The 17,661-nt window shown below is 34.6% G+C and overlaps 2 protein-coding genes across 4 annotated transcripts; both read left to right on the top strand.

Moving 5' to 3' along the window:
• Nucleotides 1–511: 511 nt before the first annotated feature.
• Nucleotides 512–4,600, top strand: LOC117919675 (organelle RRM domain-containing protein 2, mitochondrial). Its single transcript, XM_034836898.1, has 3 exons — nucleotides 512–801; nucleotides 3,973–4,041; nucleotides 4,142–4,600. The coding sequence occupies exons 1-3, from the start codon at nucleotides 684–686 to the stop codon at nucleotides 4,375–4,377; spliced, it is 423 nt and encodes a 140-aa protein (XP_034692789.1). The 5' UTR covers nucleotides 512–683; the 3' UTR covers nucleotides 4,378–4,600.
• Nucleotides 4,601–5,155: 555 nt separating this feature from the next.
• On the top strand, nucleotides 5,156–14,466 carry LOC117921321 (arginine biosynthesis bifunctional protein ArgJ, chloroplastic). 3 transcript variants are annotated; one of them, XM_034839186.1, is made up of 17 exons: nucleotides 5,163–5,580; nucleotides 5,809–5,934; nucleotides 6,559–6,682; nucleotides 6,943–7,016; nucleotides 7,764–7,808; nucleotides 8,079–8,129; nucleotides 8,237–8,305; nucleotides 8,450–8,508; nucleotides 8,765–8,834; nucleotides 9,701–9,781; nucleotides 9,864–9,950; nucleotides 10,270–10,392; nucleotides 10,933–10,995; nucleotides 12,451–12,528; nucleotides 12,623–12,768; nucleotides 13,463–13,533; nucleotides 14,075–14,466. In XM_034839186.1, the coding sequence occupies exons 1-17, from the start codon at nucleotides 5,518–5,520 to the stop codon at nucleotides 14,155–14,157; spliced, it is 1,413 nt and encodes a 470-aa protein (XP_034695077.1). In that variant the 5' UTR covers nucleotides 5,163–5,517; the 3' UTR covers nucleotides 14,158–14,466. The 3 variants fall into 3 exon arrangements, with proteins under 3 accessions (XP_034695079.1, XP_034695078.1, XP_034695077.1); XM_034839188.1 differs by lacking the exon at nucleotides 10,270–10,392 and having other exon boundaries at nucleotides 5,156–5,580; XM_034839187.1 differs by lacking the exon at nucleotides 9,701–9,781 and having other exon boundaries at nucleotides 5,161–5,580.
• The last annotated feature ends 3,195 nt before the right edge of the window (nucleotides 14,467–17,661 follow it).

Genomic DNA, 17,661 nt, shown 5'->3' with positions numbered 1-17,661 from the left:
AAAATAATATTAAAATCACAATATCATTAAAACGAGGATGGATTAAAAATAATTTTGAAATCACAATTACTAATTATGGTTCTAAAGAAAATTGTAAAATCACAGTTTATGATTGTGGTTTTAAAGATATTTCTGAAACTTTTAAAACCATAGTTACCAATGATGATTTTTTACACTAAAAAAATCTATGTGAATACATACGTGGATACAAAAATTACTTTAACAAATATTTTGAGATGTGTAATATTCTTACAAATTTTTTCTACCAATTTACTATTTTGGACTTAAACTCCATTTCTTGACACCGTGTACTTTTAAAACAATTAAAAAATTTGTTTAAAAACAAATGAACAAATATTATACATAAAATAATATAAATCATAAATATCTTTGGTCAGGGCAAATTGGGTTAGGGTGAGCATTAGATTGTCCGTACTTCGAAGGCTGCGGCGCATTAAGATCGAACCACAAAAAAAAGCCCAACTCGCTCAAAGATCGGGTTGGGCGCGGATTAGAAAGTGGGTGGTTCGGTCCCAGCTGCGCTAGTTGCACCCCTCAATGGCATTCAACTAATATGCTGAGGTTTAGTAGGGTTTTGCTTCTTCTCAACGAAACTTTTTATATATAAACCTCTAAACCCCAAATCGCTCTCTTTATCACCGTCGAATCATCGGTTTTTACTGATGGCTTTTGCTTCTAGTTTTCGTCGCGTCCTCACCGGATCTTCCACAATTCTCCAATCTCAGTTCTCTCCGGTTCGCTTTAATTCAACCGTCACATCACCAAAGCTCTTCGTCAGCGGTACGTTTCGATTCTTCTTTGTTATTCTCTGTTTGGTTGGTGAGAAAACGGAGGTGGAAAAAAAAAGGATGCAGAAAAGAAAATTTTTAGTTTTATGTTATGAACCAGATAATCGTAGTAGGTTCAGTGAGCAGAGTCCTTTTTTTTTTTTTTTTTGCTCTCAGAGCGTTAAAAATAATGAAAAATCTAAGATTCGAATCGTTTATTTCTTCTTCTCTTTCCGACATTTTCTCAGCAATGAAACGGAGCATTAGGGTTTTTATTTTGCTATGCATTGATATATTTTGCAACCATATATAGTAGGATTAAGTAATTAGATGCCTATTCTGACGCCATAAACTGTTGTTTAATTTTTTTGGTGGTTCTTTTTTTTTGAATTATAATTTTTTGGTTATGCATTTTTTGGGAATGAATCTGGGAAATTGCTTTTAGCTTGGTTGGTTTGAGCATGGATGTTGGAAAATGAATTACCAATTTTTATTTTTCTTAGTATGATAATAAATTATGAAATTTATCATATCCTACTCAACTTGATAAAAGCATACTCTAACACAGCAGTTGTTACTTCTGCAACAACTACTACAAACATTGCTATGTAACCGCCGCTACCCAACCACCACGGCCACGGCTTTGTTAGATAATAGCAAGAAACCAGTCACCATCAACACCCCTATTCATACCACCACCAACCTTACTGTGATTTTCACTACTACTTTCAAGTTTCAATACAGTCATCCAGACTGCATCATTGCCACTACCACCATTGCCACCATTTGCCATCAGATTCATTGCTGTTGTGGCAGCTGCTGCACAATTTGTCACTGCCACCATCACCATTGTTATCATAGCACAATATTACCATCATCCTATTAAAAAAAAAAAGGCACAATATTACCATCACCATTGCCACACCATGACATAGTTATGAGTATGGTATTTGTGTTGGATATGAATGCAATGAACATGTTTCTACAAAAGAAAGAGAGGGAGCATTCCTTTTTTCTTAGAAGTTTGGAAGCTTAACTTTTTATATATTTTTATGCTACATGAGAAATTTCCACACTGGCACACTTAGTTGCACGAGCTTAATATTTCACCTTGGGCCCTATAAAGGTCAAGGTGGCATGTACTAAATCCTGGAAAAATTTATGTGGAAAGGGAAAGTTCTTGATTGTATTATTTCTAATTTATGGAACTTTTGCCAGTGCATGCTCACCAAAGAAATGACTTCTCTGGAGAAGTTGAATTCTTTATTCATCTGTCGATTCTGTCCTATTAAGCTTGTTAGTGTCGAGGTTATAATCATGTAATTATCCTACCTTAGAGGGTGATGAAAGTCATTTGAAATCCTGTCTATTTTGGCTCCAGTAGTAGAGGAAAATTATTGTGTACCATATAGGGTGCCCTTTCCCTTTATTTATGTGCTTGAGGAGGTAAGTCCTGCCCATGGTATTTTGAATTTTTTGTTTTTTCTTGTTTTTATTATGATAGGAATAAACATAGTATTTTCAATGAATCACCCTTCTTATCTATCAGCTAAGAAAGATGCCATTTGCATTAGTCACTGAATTTAGAGGAGGAAAATCTAGGTGGATAAAGTTATGGATGTTGGACATAGTCAAAATTGTGGGTTAGACCAAGCATGGAGAATATCAGTGAGATGACTGGACAAAAGATCTTAGATCAGAATGTGGCTGTGGGTCTGACTGTTCATTGCCACAAGAAATGCTGAAAACTGTAAATATCATATAGTAGAAAGGATAGAACTCCTTTCAGCCACTCAGTTGCCTCGCTGTTTTTCTTTTGCCTCTTCACCTTACCTACAAGTCTGACCAGGTTCCTTGGCCCAGGATTTATCTTCCTAGTCCTCCCTGATAGATCCCCTTGTCAAAAGCTTATATAAACAGTAGCCTTTTTTTTTAATGGGTGAAAAAGAATTGTATTAAAAGCTCCCCACCCAAAGGGTGCACAAAAGATGAGAGAAAGTAGGCTTGAGGATTTACCTCGCCAAGCAAGAAAAGACGAGAGAAAGGAAATGTCAGTTGTCCCCTGAAGTTCCTCTGACCACTTAAGTAAGATCTTTGGAGCCTCTTTAGCTATGGCTGATCCAATTTTACCGAAGTGTTAGGAGGAACTTTGGTTGCCATCTGACTTTGATTATCATGACAAGACGTTCACTTGTAGTGGCCTCCTGTTATGAAACTTTTCATTTATATTCTGGTTACTAATTTTGGTGATTTTAATCACTAGCACTCCATGTTACTGTTAAATTAATCCAAATATAAAGAATATGTAAGGTTCCTATGGAGTTCCTCTGATCCCATAGATTTCTTTATAGCCTCTTTACGGGGAATCACAGTTGCTGTCTGGTATCCATTAGAATGGCATGATGTTCAATTATGTTGACCTCATGTTATGAGAACTTTATAATCATATTTTTGCCATTTCAGTTACCGAGTTTTTGCAATTTCAAGTTGTTTCTCTCTTGGCTGCAGTATCATAATGGTATACGCCTGCTTCTATTATTAAAATTTTCAATTATATTTTGGTTACTAGATTTGGCAATTTGAATTACTAGTGCTCTTACATTAATGATAATGTAACCGTGGCAAGAGGATCTCTTACATGTGACGTGGTGTTCCTCTGATCTCTTAGGGTCCTTCAGAGCCTTTTTAGAAAAAGAGTAATTGCCTCTGCAGTGTTTGGGGTGATTACCATTGAAGTTAATTATGTTGACCTCATTTTGTGTTATGGTGATTTATGATTACATTTTGCCATTTTGGTGACTTATTTTGGAAATTTCAAATATCAGAGATTTGAACTTGTTACCGCTGTCATTGTGCTATTGTGGTGTCAGGTACCAGGTCAATACTTCCCCAGGTAGGTCTAGCATCACTGATCACTAATAGAAAGAATGCTTTCTTTTTTATCTGCCGTGTACTTTATGGTGGAGGGTGGATGTCTTAATTTGTTGTGTTGCTAAGATTTTATCACACACCCACAAATATGTTGGATCTTATATGATTCCCAGTGGAGCTTTAGGAATGCAATGCATTCATCATTGACGAAATAATAGGTGGCAACAACTAACTATTTGATTATTTGCATTGTACATGAACAAACCTCTTTTAAAGAATTGACTGACCCTTGTCTTGACGTAATGAGATGTAGGCCTCTCGAGATTAACAACAGATGAAAAGCTAAAAGAAGCATTTTCTCCTTTTGGCCAGCTTCTTGAAGGTAACTTCAAGCTTTCCTACCTTCATTTTTTCCGAAGCATCTTTATTGCCAGCTTTGGTTCCAATCCTAATCTACCTGCTTCCTTATTTTATATTTGCAGCAAAGGTCATAACTGATAGAGTGTCTGGAAGATCAAAGGGTTTTGGCTTTGTTACATACACCACCTTAGAAGAAGCTGAGAAGGCCAGAGAAGGAATGAACGCTAAGTTCTTAGATGGGTGGGTTATTTTTGTTGATCCTGCTAAACCAAGGGAGCCTCGACCTCCACCTCAACAAGAGCCGGAGTCTTCTGAAACTGGTTTCAGAACAAACAAGACAATTGGATGGTGTGGGTGACTTTATTTATCTCAGATACACCACACATTGGCAAACATGTACGATTGGGTGATTTATTCAGCAATTGAAACAGAGAAAAACTAATGTACTCTTAATATTATTCCATTTTTTGTTGGATGATAAACTGAACTGTACTGTCTCCATTGTCCTAAACCTAAGCTGTTGTGGGAAGAAATTTATTGTATCATCAGTATTGATTTTAGTTCCGTGTTTGTTTTTTTAACTTAATTTTAAATAGAATTTAAGATTGAATAATCTTTAACAGTCTCCAGCCATAATAATGACTTCCTAATCCTTGTGTCTTCGAGTTAAGCTAATTTATTTACTATTATTTTTTTTGTCCTGAAATAACCAGTTCAATTCCTTTTTTTTTGTTTGAGTTCTACTACAATTGGAGTGGAGTTGTATTATTTCTTGTAAGCTGATGTTAATCTATAGCCCTTGCCCTTATATTTTTATTAAATATTAAAAAGTAAAAGAAAATCAATAAATTTATTGCAGTTATAATAATTCATTTTTAGCATAAAAAAATTTAAATATTTTAATTTTTTTTATTCCGTAAAAAATTTTAAGACATAAAAAATAAGGTAAATTGAAAAAAAAAAATTGCTACGTTCTTTATAGTGTGTAGTAGCATTTCAAACAAAAGGATTCCTCCGGTGGATTGAGTTCTCTGGCGATCACACGAGTTCTTTGGCAATCAGATGAAAACACACTTTGCCCTAATTATTTTCCTCATCGGCATTTAAAATTCGGAGGATGTCTCCTTCCTAAAAATGGAAAAATGGTTTGTCGTAAGTTGTACCGTGAAAGTGTTTAACTTTCTGTTTCATCGCCAAATCGAATAAAGCATAAAAATAAAGCTTAAAGATTTTCATCATATGCAGTTAGAATTGAAGAAATCCTTTAACAGAACGGCGTAGTGTCCACGAGAATATAATCTATCCCGCCTTCTATTCACTGTCAAATACGCCGCACAAACTCCTCTCTTCCACACTGCCTCACAGTCACTCTCCTTTCAAGTTTCAACAGAAAACCCTATAAAATCGCCATTCAGGAAAACCTATTCAAACCTGCCGTATTATCCATTTTCATCCATTTTTTCTAGAAGCCAAACGAGCTTCAAGATAGTCTGCAGACATGTTTCTGTGCGTTCCTCATTACACCTCGATCATATTTCCTCAACTTAACGATGGCAGAAAGGTCAGTGTCTCTGATTTTTTTTGAGACCCGAGCGGAAAATATGGGACTTAACTGGGCTGAGAGTAATACAACTACTCGCCTTAGTCAAAGGGAGCTTTCATCATTCGGAGATCACAGAAAGTGATTTTTTTATTCTTTTCCTCAACTTTCTAGGCAGCCAAACAGATTGAGGATTAGTCTAGACCATGATCACCTGTTCTGTCTTTTGAGAAAGAGCTAATTTTGCAGGTCTTGAGGTTTGGTTCTTATCAACGGGGGGGTTTTAGGATATTGGCAATGTCGTCAAGTGTGAGTGAAGCTTCAAATTACATAACAGCGGCTCCAATATTTCTTCCTGATGGACCTTGGAAGCAGGTGAGAAAGTTTAGTAAAATATAGAATTCATGTTTCATCACGATATGAATTAGAGTTTTGATTTTTAAAAAGGTGAAAATATGTTTGTTCAATTATCCTTTCACAGGAATGAATGGCTCGGTATTATATCTTAGTGTGTTGCATAGCACCTGAAGGTATTATTTCTAGATATTAGGGCTTCACGTTTAGGGTTGGGACTGTTGAAGAAAACGATATTTCTGGTATATAATTGGTTTCAAGGTTTGATGAAAATTGAAATGACCCAATGTGTAGGAGTGATGATGGACTGGTGATAAAAAACATGGCCAATGAAGCTATTTCAGTTTCCAATGGATGCCCAAACATGTCCAAGATATTCTGATTGTTACTTGAAGTTTTACTGTCTTGCGTTCTTAAGATAAATTCTTCAAAAAGTAAAAGAAGGAAAAGAAAAAATGACATCGAAGTGCCCTCAATGTGCTAGTGGGGTAGAATCGAGTCTGAGCTTGCAATGGTGCTAACATTGTGTCTGGTTAATCTTGCATTTATTCTATGCTTATTTTACTCTTAAGGGCATATGATTTGTTGGGATTAATTAGCTTCCAAATTTATTGTACTTATCATACAAGATATTTTACTGCTTAGATTCCTGGGGGAGTTACTGCTGCAAAGGGATTCAAAGCTGCAGGCTTGTATGGTGGACTACGGGCAAAAGGAGAGAAGCCTGATCTTGCACTAGTTGCTTGTGATGTAGATGCCATATCTGCAGGTTACCATTCATCCTAATCAAGTCCTGGTCTAGTTGGCTATAGTTTGACGACTTAACAAAGTCTTAACCCCAAGTTCTATGTTCTCGTTTCTACTTCTACTGTTACTAAAATTATATTTCTTGTATTCTGCCTTCTTCCTGCATGGCATATAACTTTTAGATTCAATAATTTGGTGAATGGGATCATATCTTTTCGGTTAATGATTGGAAATGACATTGATGTTGCAACTTCTAAGCCTTGCCTGTTCATCTATTCTCAGGAGCATTTACTACAAATGTGGTTGCAGCTGCGCCGGTGGTATACTGCAAAAATGCATTGGATATGTCAAAAACAGTATGCAGACATTATTTTGATTGTTGGCCTATTTAATTTATTTATTTATTTTTCCATAAGAAATACTGAAATTATGAACCAAGTAAAGGATGAGCTTTTTGTATGATCATTTCTTATGGTAATTACCATTGGCTTCAAGACATTCTCCCCTTTTCTACCAGTCACCTAATTTTATAAGGTCTTGGAAAATACAGGCCTGATTGGATTAAAAGACTGCATGGTTGTTTTGATACTCCATATTGATAGCTGTACCTGCATATATTTACTTTTTTTGCACTATTGTGAATTTCACATTTCAGATACTGCACATCTGCTTGACACTAGCACTAGTTAATCAATTGCATGACTTTATAAAATAATGTACTTACGGTGATGATGATCATGGTAGTGGTATTTGTGATTTTTTTTTTTTTTTTTTGTGTGTCCAATATCAATGCATGAAAATCTAATGCAGAAAAAGTGCATCTTAATCAATGAAGTTTGATTCGGAAAGACTATGACATTAGCCTCTGATTTTCTTTTAACAGAAGCAGCTATCTTGACTGTTAACTGTGATATAAACCCAAAATACCCGACATGTGGATTGGATGGGAATTGAGTGCGAGTCTCCTTAAGCCAATAACTTAATTAGCTCAGTGTATCAATCGTTAACTCAGTATATATATATTCCCTGGGCACAGTTTGAAGTTCTTCCGTATGGTTCAGTTTCTTAATTATCTGCTAATTACTACACTTGGAACTTGTCAGGCGCGTGCAGTGTTAATAAATGCTGGTCAAGCCAATGCAGCAACGGTAAGATGTGTTAGAATAGCTAGATGTTTTTTTTCTTGACTTCTCATTCAGAAGCTATGTGCTTTTCAAGATTTTGTCTCATGCATTCCATTGCTTAGCTAGATTCAATATAAATGCAATTAAATTTCAAATTGTATAGAATTTTTTCCTTGTGTAATTCTGGGTTAACAACTGCAACGATCAATTCTCAAGTCACTGTCATAATATTTTTTATTACTGTGAGAGAGTACTAATGAATTAGAGGCTAAGAGACCTTCCAATGATTACCAGGGTGATGCAGGTTACCAGGATGTGATAGAATGTGCAAATGCCCTGGCTAAGGTGAACAAACATCAGGCTGTTAGATGCCTCAGTCTGACTTGTTCTGTTGTAGAGGCTGGAGTTGTTTGTTTCTTTTTTTACTTTCTATGATTGTTCCACTGTTGCAGCTACTGCAAATGAGGCCAGAGGAAGTGTTGATCGAATCTACTGGTGTCATTGGTCATAGAATAAAGAAGGTAAAAGAAGATTTGCATGTTTCTTTGTTTTACTTGTGATAGGAATTTGTATGATACTTTCTTGTGTTCAATTTTTCCATTTCTTTTATCTTTTTTTTTTTATTATCATACACAGTTCAGATTATTGGATAAATTCATATGCAGGACGCTCTTCTTAATTCCCTTCCAAAGCTTGTTAGTTCACTATCATCGTCAACTGAGGGGTACAGCTTTTGTTTCTATTGTTTAACAATTAACCTGGCAAATGAGAACCATCTACATTCATGAAGGAAACTGTTTGTAGTAATTTTAACCATTGGATTTTTTGTAGCATTTTCTCTGTTGATTATCTTTTCTCCTTTTTGGTTCTTCTTCTTCCCTTTTTGGGCACCTTGATATTTCTTTTTGATTGATCCCTTTGTCTTCTTTTCTGTACTATTTTATTGAAACATTCTTGAATCTTATATCTGGGGATTGCAGGGCAGATTCTGCAGCAGTAGCTATTACAACAACCGACTTAGTGAGCAAGAGTGTGGCAATTGAATCTGAGGTGTGAAGTGACTTCTTTTCTATGAGTCTTGTGCTCATACCTTATACTTTACATGAGAACCAATATGACATCTCTTATCTGTAGTATCAATGTGAAATTAGGCATGGAATCCAACACAGATGAGTATGTTCACTACTTGCTCAATTTTCTTATTGGGTGGACATTGATATGGATACAAGGTCAATATCCTAAGCTTGAGTATGTCCACGGTGCTTGCTTTTATCTTTTTCTCTACCCTTAAATCGTATTGATTTATCAACTCTCCTCAAAAGTTTGGGAGCTTTTTGAATACCCAATGTTAAAAAGTGAAATGATTAATGGTTTGGTTTCTTTTTTTCTATATATTTGCCTATCTCTTACTCTCCAGTTATTGATTTACAATTAACTACCATTAATTCTATCCTGCATATACTATCACAAATACTAATTAATTTTCAATTATTGGTGTTGTCTGACTCTATCCATAGCTTAATTTAACCTATCAGTAACTCAAATTCCCAACAGCTATATTCTAAGATTTGCAACTTCTTTTACCCTTGGCTGCTGCTTTGTGCATTTAATGTGTACCATGGTTGCACCCTCTCTTTACCAGACACTTTTTTGTATATATCTTCTTTGCCTATCAAAAAGCTAAAACAACAAAAATGACCAAAAGACGAAAAACAAATGTGAGAGAGAGACACTCATGATTCCTTTTGAACTTGAACTCTCAACATCATTGCTTTTTCATGGTCTTTCAAATCAAAAGTAATTGAAGGGTCACCTATCTTTTCCAGTGATATTGCCAATCCATGTGTCTGCTCAGACTTCCCTTTCATTTTGCCAAGGAAGTATTTGTTATTCTGTCTGATTTTGGAAAAATGCAGGTTGGGGGGACAAATATTAGAGTTGGGGGAATGGCAAAGGGTTCTGGGATGATCCATCCAAATATGGCTACCATGCTTGGTGTGCGTCTCTGTTTTCTACATGTCCTGTTCTGCAAAGTAAATATTCTTATTCCACTTTCTTGATAGGACTACTTTGTTCCAGGTCGTAACAACTGATGCCTTGGTTGCAAGTGATGTTTGGAGAAAGATGGTGCAGATTGCCGTAAACCGGAGTTTCAACCAAATTACTGTATGTAATATTCTTGTATAAGTTTTATCAAATTTGACTGGACTAGCTGGTCAGACTGGTGACGGGTAACCTGGTCAGTCAACTAGTCAAGTTCACCATTAAATCAAATACTTGCTACTTAACTACAGAAAATAACCTAGCCTGAATTTCTGTTAAAATTAGAGAGTTAGTAGTAGGTTTTTTTTTTTTGTAAACTGGAAACTGAAATGAGAAAATAGGCCATTGGCAAGTCTATTTTGATGTAGTTTAAGTAATCCACATCATTTGGACTTGTAATTCGAGTTGGGCCTAAGCTGGTTCAGGTGTGGATTTGTTGCAGGTAGATGGAGATACTAGTACCAATGATACTGTCATTGCTTTAGCTAGTGGGCTATCTGGGTCAACCAGGATATCATCTTTGATCAGTCATGAGGCAATACAACTTCAAGCATGCCTTGATGCAGTTAGTCCAACTCCCATTTACCTTTTTCCTAGTCTTTGGTGGTTTAAACATATATTCCCAACAGCTTAACCAGAATAATAAAATATAGTAATGTTTTGCATCTTCAATTTTTTGGGAGTAGGCTTTCTAATTATGTGAATTGTAAGATTTTTATATACTTTTCCATGGCTTCAAATCCACTTGCTGCAACATGGGCCATTATTTTCATCATGGTATGCCACCATTGCATTTTCTCCTTGACATATTTAATTAGTGAAAATTAAAAATATAGCATAATTGACTAAACATGATGAACAATGGTAGTTTCTTGTTTTTTCTAATACTTTTTTTCTTTTTTAATGAAAAGATGGTTATTATGATCAATCTCACATTTAGCTATTTTTATTACATTGAAATGCTCATTAATTTAAAGCATGTAATTCTCTTCTTGGAAGGGTGGCAGGTCAGTTGGCTCATGAGGTTTAGAGGCTTGAATTTCTACTATTATGGACAGCCTTTGGGCCCAATCTGGTCAGTTCTTAACAAATGTCCTTTTTTCAGGTAATGCAGGGTCTTGCAAAATCAATAGCATGGGATGGAGAAGGAGCAACATGCCTAATTGAGGTCTGAGTCTTACATTAAAATCATGCATACTTAATGAGCCTAACCCAATATTGCAAATTTGACCATTATTCCAATCATGCAAACCAAATAGTGAACAAATTTTCTTTTTGAGTAATACAAAAGGCAGCAGCACTAATATTTCTAAAACATTATTGATCTTTTTATAAATAAGCATGGGAAACACAAAATTCAAAATATGTGTGAATTAGTGATACCCAAAACCTGCTTAACTTCTATGGTTTCTCCCAATTTCTTGGATGATTTCCCTAAACTTAGATCCTTTAAGCATGTTATTTTTTTTGTTTGTTATTTGACCACAGACAACTCCATATGAAATTTTCCTGATTGTTAAGCTGATAAAGTTATATTCCTCCAACCAATTTCAACAGTTGCCTAAGTCGGTTCCTTCTGTGGTGGAGTGTAGCTAGGCAGTTTGTGAATTGTTTGAGCTTGAGGGGAGAGAGGAGCAGTTTAGAGGGAAGGGGTTGGAAAAAATGATGGTAGATGACCTAGAGGAGGTTGGAATCTCAAGTAGAGAACTCAGTAATCAAAGAGGGTTGTGAACGTTGCATTGGATTGGCCAATGGAAGCACAGCAATACCAAGATCCAATGTTAAATAATTAGATAACATAGCATCTGCATAAGAGAATATTTAAAATGGTTTGGAATACCCTTGTTACATCCATGGATTGAGAAAAGACTCTCCACTATTACTATCAAGAATTTATAGAGGATAGGAAATTCATGTCAGTGGAGTGAAGGAATCCTTTCTCAGCATCTGCTGCAGACATGTATCCAAATTTGTGGTTGTCCAAGGAGTTTGGACATCTGACATCTGCCTGTCGAGTGAACATCTTTACTAGGTCCCCTTTCCCTTAGCACAGGGAAGAAGTTTAGTGAATGCTGCCACCATCCGCATATGGAGGTACAGAGGACACATGGCCATGCCAACAGGTCCACTTAGAATCATCTCATTGCACTTGTGGTATTGGGCTATCAACCATGTGGAGCTCTGTTTTGTAGGTTCACAATTGTCATACTCCTGTCTATAGGTAAGTGTTATGAACAAAATGGGAGACCGACAACTATTAAACAATGATTGGGCCCTCTAGACCTGAGGTCTTCACCTCAATTGCTTAGTCCAAGTCTGCTTTTATTCCAATTAGAAATTCATTCATTAACTCCATGGTTCATATCCTGGATAGATGAGTAATTGGGGCAATGCTAATATAACATTAATGAACTTAAAGGTCACCTCAATTGCTCAGTCCAAGTCTGCTTTTATTCCAATTAGAAATTCATTCATTAACTCCATGGTTCATATTCTGGATGGATGAGTAATTGGGGCAATGTCTATTTTATGGGTTTAAATATAAACATTAATGAATTTAAAGGTCCAGCACCTTTTGTGGAGGGATCATAATTTTCCAGCTAATTCTAAATTAGATATGCAGGTCTCAGTAAATGGTGCAGAAAATGAGGCTGATGCAGCAAAGGTTGCACGATCAGTGGCATCTTCTTCACTTGCCAAGGCATGAAATCAGTGCCATAACCTCATGAGATGAGTATTGATCCATTGAATCCTTCAGTTTAGCTAATTCCAGTTTACTGTCAATGATGTATTAGGCTGCAGTGTACGGTCGAGATCCAAATTGGGGGCGCATTGCTTGTGCTGCTGGCTATGCAGGGATCCCTTTCCAACCCAACAAGCTCCGTATATCACTTGGAGAAATTCTGCTTATGGAGGGTGGACAACCGCTTCCATTTGACAGGTTTGGACTAGCTGACTCTGCCCTTTTACTGTCCTAATCCCTCTGGATTACATGCTAATACATCTGTCCTAACTCCTATAGTAGGATACTCAACCCTTCCATTAAGGGACTGTGTCCAAACAAACCAGAAAGGAAGCTAATATAGCATACTTGAAACTAGTCGTAAGTATATTAGATTTTCTTAAGAAATGCTAGTTTTTTGGAGAGAGTTTCTCAAGTTCATAAAATGAGTTCGTAAAATGTCCTAGTCATTGACTAAAGGCAAATTTGATAGTCACAAAACATTGAGCGTTTCCTTAATGCTCCAGTGAGTTGCTTTTTCCTTAGGTTCATCGTAATTGTTAAGGCTCGTTGTAACAATTTTTGTACCCGGAAAAATTTAGAAGAAACTAGACATTCACTCTTATCTATACTGATAGTCACAAAACATTAGGCGTTTCCTTAATGCTCCAGTGAGTTGCTTTTTCCTTAGGTTCATCGTACTCGATTGTTTAGGCTCATTGTAACAATTTTTGTACCCGGAAAAATTTAGAAGAAACTAGACATTCACTCTTATCTATACTGCATGCATGTCTCCAGCTCTTTCATTTTTCCATTCAGCACGTCTTCTTTATTCTTTTTTTATTTTTTCTCAATTTTCTATTGCCAGAATATTGTGCTTCTTCCATAGTGCTAAGTAGCTCATATCTTTCAGGGCTGCGGCTAGTAATTATCTCAAGAAGGCTGGTGAGACCCATGGTACAGTTGGAATTCACATCTCTATTGGTAAGCTTTCAAAATACCTGTGAAGCATGAATATACTTGTATCGTATAGTTGAGGACCATGCCATTTAGTCATTTACACGGGGTTTTGCACATTGGTCTCTCAATCGTCACATCAGTCATGCGTTACTATAATCACCACCTGTTAAGTTGCTTTGCTCATTATCATCAGAGAAAATCTCTAATCTTGACCATATCTTCAATTCCCGGATTGTGGAAAGGAGATTGAAGCAAAAATATAAATTTGCATTTTGCATATGCCTGATATGGCCTTAAATTAGCAATTTTACTGTATTTCTGTTTGCCCCATGTGATAATTTTAAAGCATATTATCTAGTCAAATCTCGTATAGTTGTCTATGAGAAACACTATTATGAGATAACTTTCACCGTCCATTTCATTCACTGAGAAAAAGAGTGAAATTGAAATAAATAAATAAATAAAAAGAAGAAGAAAGGGCTCTTTGATTTTTCTTGGTTAAGTTTTCTAGCGTGGACTCATCTGCTTTGCTTTGTGATTTTTTTTCCTCTTCCATTTGCAACAGGTGATGGGGCAGGGCGCGGGCAGGCATGGGGATGTGATTTAAGTTATGACTACGTGAAGATAAATGCCGAGTACACGACATAGAATGATTTTTCCCTCTATATCAAATTCTCTTGTTGCTACTTTTTCAGTTATTTATGCGTCAGCGTCAAGACTGTCCTTGAAAAATCAATATGATAATCCTGCAGTACGCTAAACTTTTTAACTTTCGCTGCAGTATTTAAAAAAATGTAACACTAATTCTAACAAACGTATGGACGAAGGATTCGACTGGGGAGAAGCATGAAAGTAGCCGGGTTTTTCTTGTTAACCTACTGAGCTAGGCTGAAGATAAGTGTCAGAACCATCCAACTTGTTCGATTTATTATGGTAATTGATCAAATTTATTTTGCATACATGGCCCCCCTTATTCTGCATTCCCAAATTTCTGAATTGCTATATCAGAAGGGAAAAAAAATCAAACCAAGGAAATCAAACTAATTGCAAAAATATTACAAGCAGAATAGTTTTTTATGTGGCTGACCGTGACAACCTACCCTGACTGCAGGATCAACCGGATCGACTAGGCTCCACCACAGCCCAAAACTCAGGACTAACCACAACATTTAAAACAGGCCACACCAGCACATGAGCCAAACCCACCACACAAACGCCAAATACCCAACATTACCAGTTAAAGCCATTCTGTAGCGTGGCCAGGTTTTGTTTATTTCTAGTTTCCTCTTCAGGGATTTCACCAGCAGCCAAACCCATCCCACAACCAGTAAAGCCACCACACCCCAACAAAAATGAGAAAAAGAAAGGGGTTGTTCTTTGGTACCCACTCTTCATTTTGGGGTACCTACCCACATTTGACCCCAATAAAAAGATGACATGTGTAAAGTATATATCATTAAAAAATTCATAAAAACTTATCAAATAGGTAAAGATGACTCGTTGATGAGAAATAATCGCATGCATTTCATATATATCTAAATATTACAATTTTTTTATCATTTATTATTAACGCATTACCTAATTCTATCTAAAAAAGAAAATTCTACCAATTACTCTTAATACTCTCATTATTCATATATATAAAAAAGGATAGTAATTTAATATGAAAATTAAATAATTTCAACTACCAAATTACAAAATATGTAAGATGTATTTTGATGAATCAAATTTCAAGATCAAGTTTAAAACTTTTTGAGAGAGAAAATTTAAAATTTGTATTATATGAAGAAGATGAAGGATTTCAAGTGATTACAAGTGTCAAAGGTAATATTTGATATTTTTTTATCCAAATATAATTGTTGTAGGAAGAAATGTGATGTTAAATAACAATTTTAGAATTTTTTATGAGTTTATTATAAAGTTTTGTTATCAAATTGTTATTAATATTTTTATATAATTTTTCTTTTTTTGTTCATAGATTAAATTTGAAGATGAAGCTTTATATGTCTTGAAGGATGTCAAGTTATTACAAGTGTTAAAAGGTAACATTTGATTTTTTATTTTTTTTTCCATTTACATATAACTATTGTAGGTAGAAATGTCATGTTAAATGACATTTAAATATGTAATGATTTATAACATCTAGATTTTTTAATTTTTTTTTGAGTTATTATTAATCCAATTGAGAGCATTTAGTCATTTATTATGAAATTGTCATCAATATTTTGTAAGAGAGGGTACGAACTTTCTAAGAAATGGTACGAACTTTTTAAGAGAGGGTACGAACTTTCTAAAAGAGAGTACGAACTTTCTAAAAGATGGTACGAATTTTCTAAGACGGGGTACAAACTTTCTAAGACGGGGTACGAATTTTTTCAGAGAGGGTATGAACTTTCTAAGAGAGGGTACGAACTTTGTAAGACATAGTACGAATTTTGTAAGAGATAGTACTAACTTTCTAAGAGTGAGCACGAACTTTCTAAGAGAGGGTACGAACTTTCTAAGAGAGGGTACGAACTTTCTAAGAGATGGTATGAACTTTCTAAGATGATGTACGAACTTTATAAGAGAGGGTACGAACTTTGTAAGATAAGGTACGAACTTTGTAAGAGATGGTACGAACTTTTTAAGAGAGGGTATGAACTTTCTAAGACAATGTACGAACTTTGTAAGAGATGGTACGAACTTTCTAAGAGAGGGTATGAACTTTGTAAGAGATGGTACGAACTTTCTAAAAGATGGTATAAACTTTCTAAGAGATTGTACTAACTTTCTAAGAGATGGTACAAACTTTCTAAGAGAGAGTACTAACTTTTTAAGATAGTGTACAAACTTTCTAAGATATGGTAGGAACTTTCTAAGAGAGGGTACGAACTTTCTAAGAGAGGGTACGAACTTTCTAAGATGTGATATGAACTTTCTAAGACTGGGTACGAACTTTCTAAGAGAGGGTAAGGACTTTTTAAGAGAGGGTACGAACTTTCTAAGAGAGTGTTCGAACTTTCTAAGAGAATGTACGAACTTTCTAAGACATTTCTAAGCTTAATTAGTATCAATAAATAATATTATTGTATTTCCATGTGGAAAAAAAATTGAAAAGTTTGAAAATTTGTAAAATTTTTTAAGGTAAAGAGAATGTGACGAAGGGTGCTAAGAATGTGAGGATTCCTCACATTCTTTGTACCATTCATCACATTATTCGTACCTTCTACAATTACTTACAGTGACGGCAGAAAACGAACTCGGGTGGGCTCCGCGCAGTTCGCGTTTTCTTGTGTTGAAAGCTTCTCATTCGTGTTTTAATTTTTAAATTTTCTTCAAAAATAATTTTCATCATTTCTAAGCTTGATTAGTATCAATAAACAATATTATTTGTATTTTTAAGTGGAAAAAAATTGAAAAAATAAATAAATTGTTAAAACTTCAGGGTACGGAGAATGTGAGGATTTCTCATAATCTTCATACCTTTTCTCACATTTTTCATATTCTCTCTAATTTTTTAGTGTTTTAATTTTCTAATTTTTTTAGGATAATTTACATTATTTCCTATTTAAAAATTTTTTAATTCTTTTTTTTTTTTTAACAATTCTATTAATAATAACTCAAAATAATATTATTAAAGCATGTTATTGTTATTTCAAGTTAAAAAGTAAATCTGAAATTTTAAAAATATAAATAATTAGGGTATAAAAAATATGAGGACGGTATGAAAAATGTGATAAATATATGTTTGGTAATTTCATCACATTTTTCATATTGATTTTTAGTTTAAAAATTTTTGAAATTACAAATTTATTTTCGAAAATACTATCATTAGTAACTTAAAATAGTATTAGTAATTTATTTTATTGTAATTTAACTTTAAAAACCTTAAATTAAAAAAATGTAAAATTTGGAGAGTATGGAAAAAAAATTAGGACGGTCTAATTACCTAAGCTTTACATATGATTATCAAAATGTTGAATTTTAATGAAAATATTCATTTCATATTAAAATATTAACATATTTATTTTTATATTGAATTTAAATGTTTAATAATTTGTTAAAAATAAAATAATATAATTATGATATATGATGATTTTTTTTTTAATAAATATGTTTTCAAATTTTATATCATTTTTATTTTTATTTTTTTCCAATTCTACTTTTATC

Source organism: Vitis riparia, chromosome 8 (assembly GCF_004353265.1).
Source record: "Vitis riparia cultivar Riparia Gloire de Montpellier isolate 1030 chromosome 8, EGFV_Vit.rip_1.0, whole genome shotgun sequence".
Lineage (NCBI taxonomy): Eukaryota > Viridiplantae > Streptophyta > Magnoliopsida > Vitales > Vitaceae > Vitis > Vitis riparia.
Note: the sequence above shows the minus strand (reverse complement) of the source record. Positions and strands in the feature narration are given on the sequence as shown.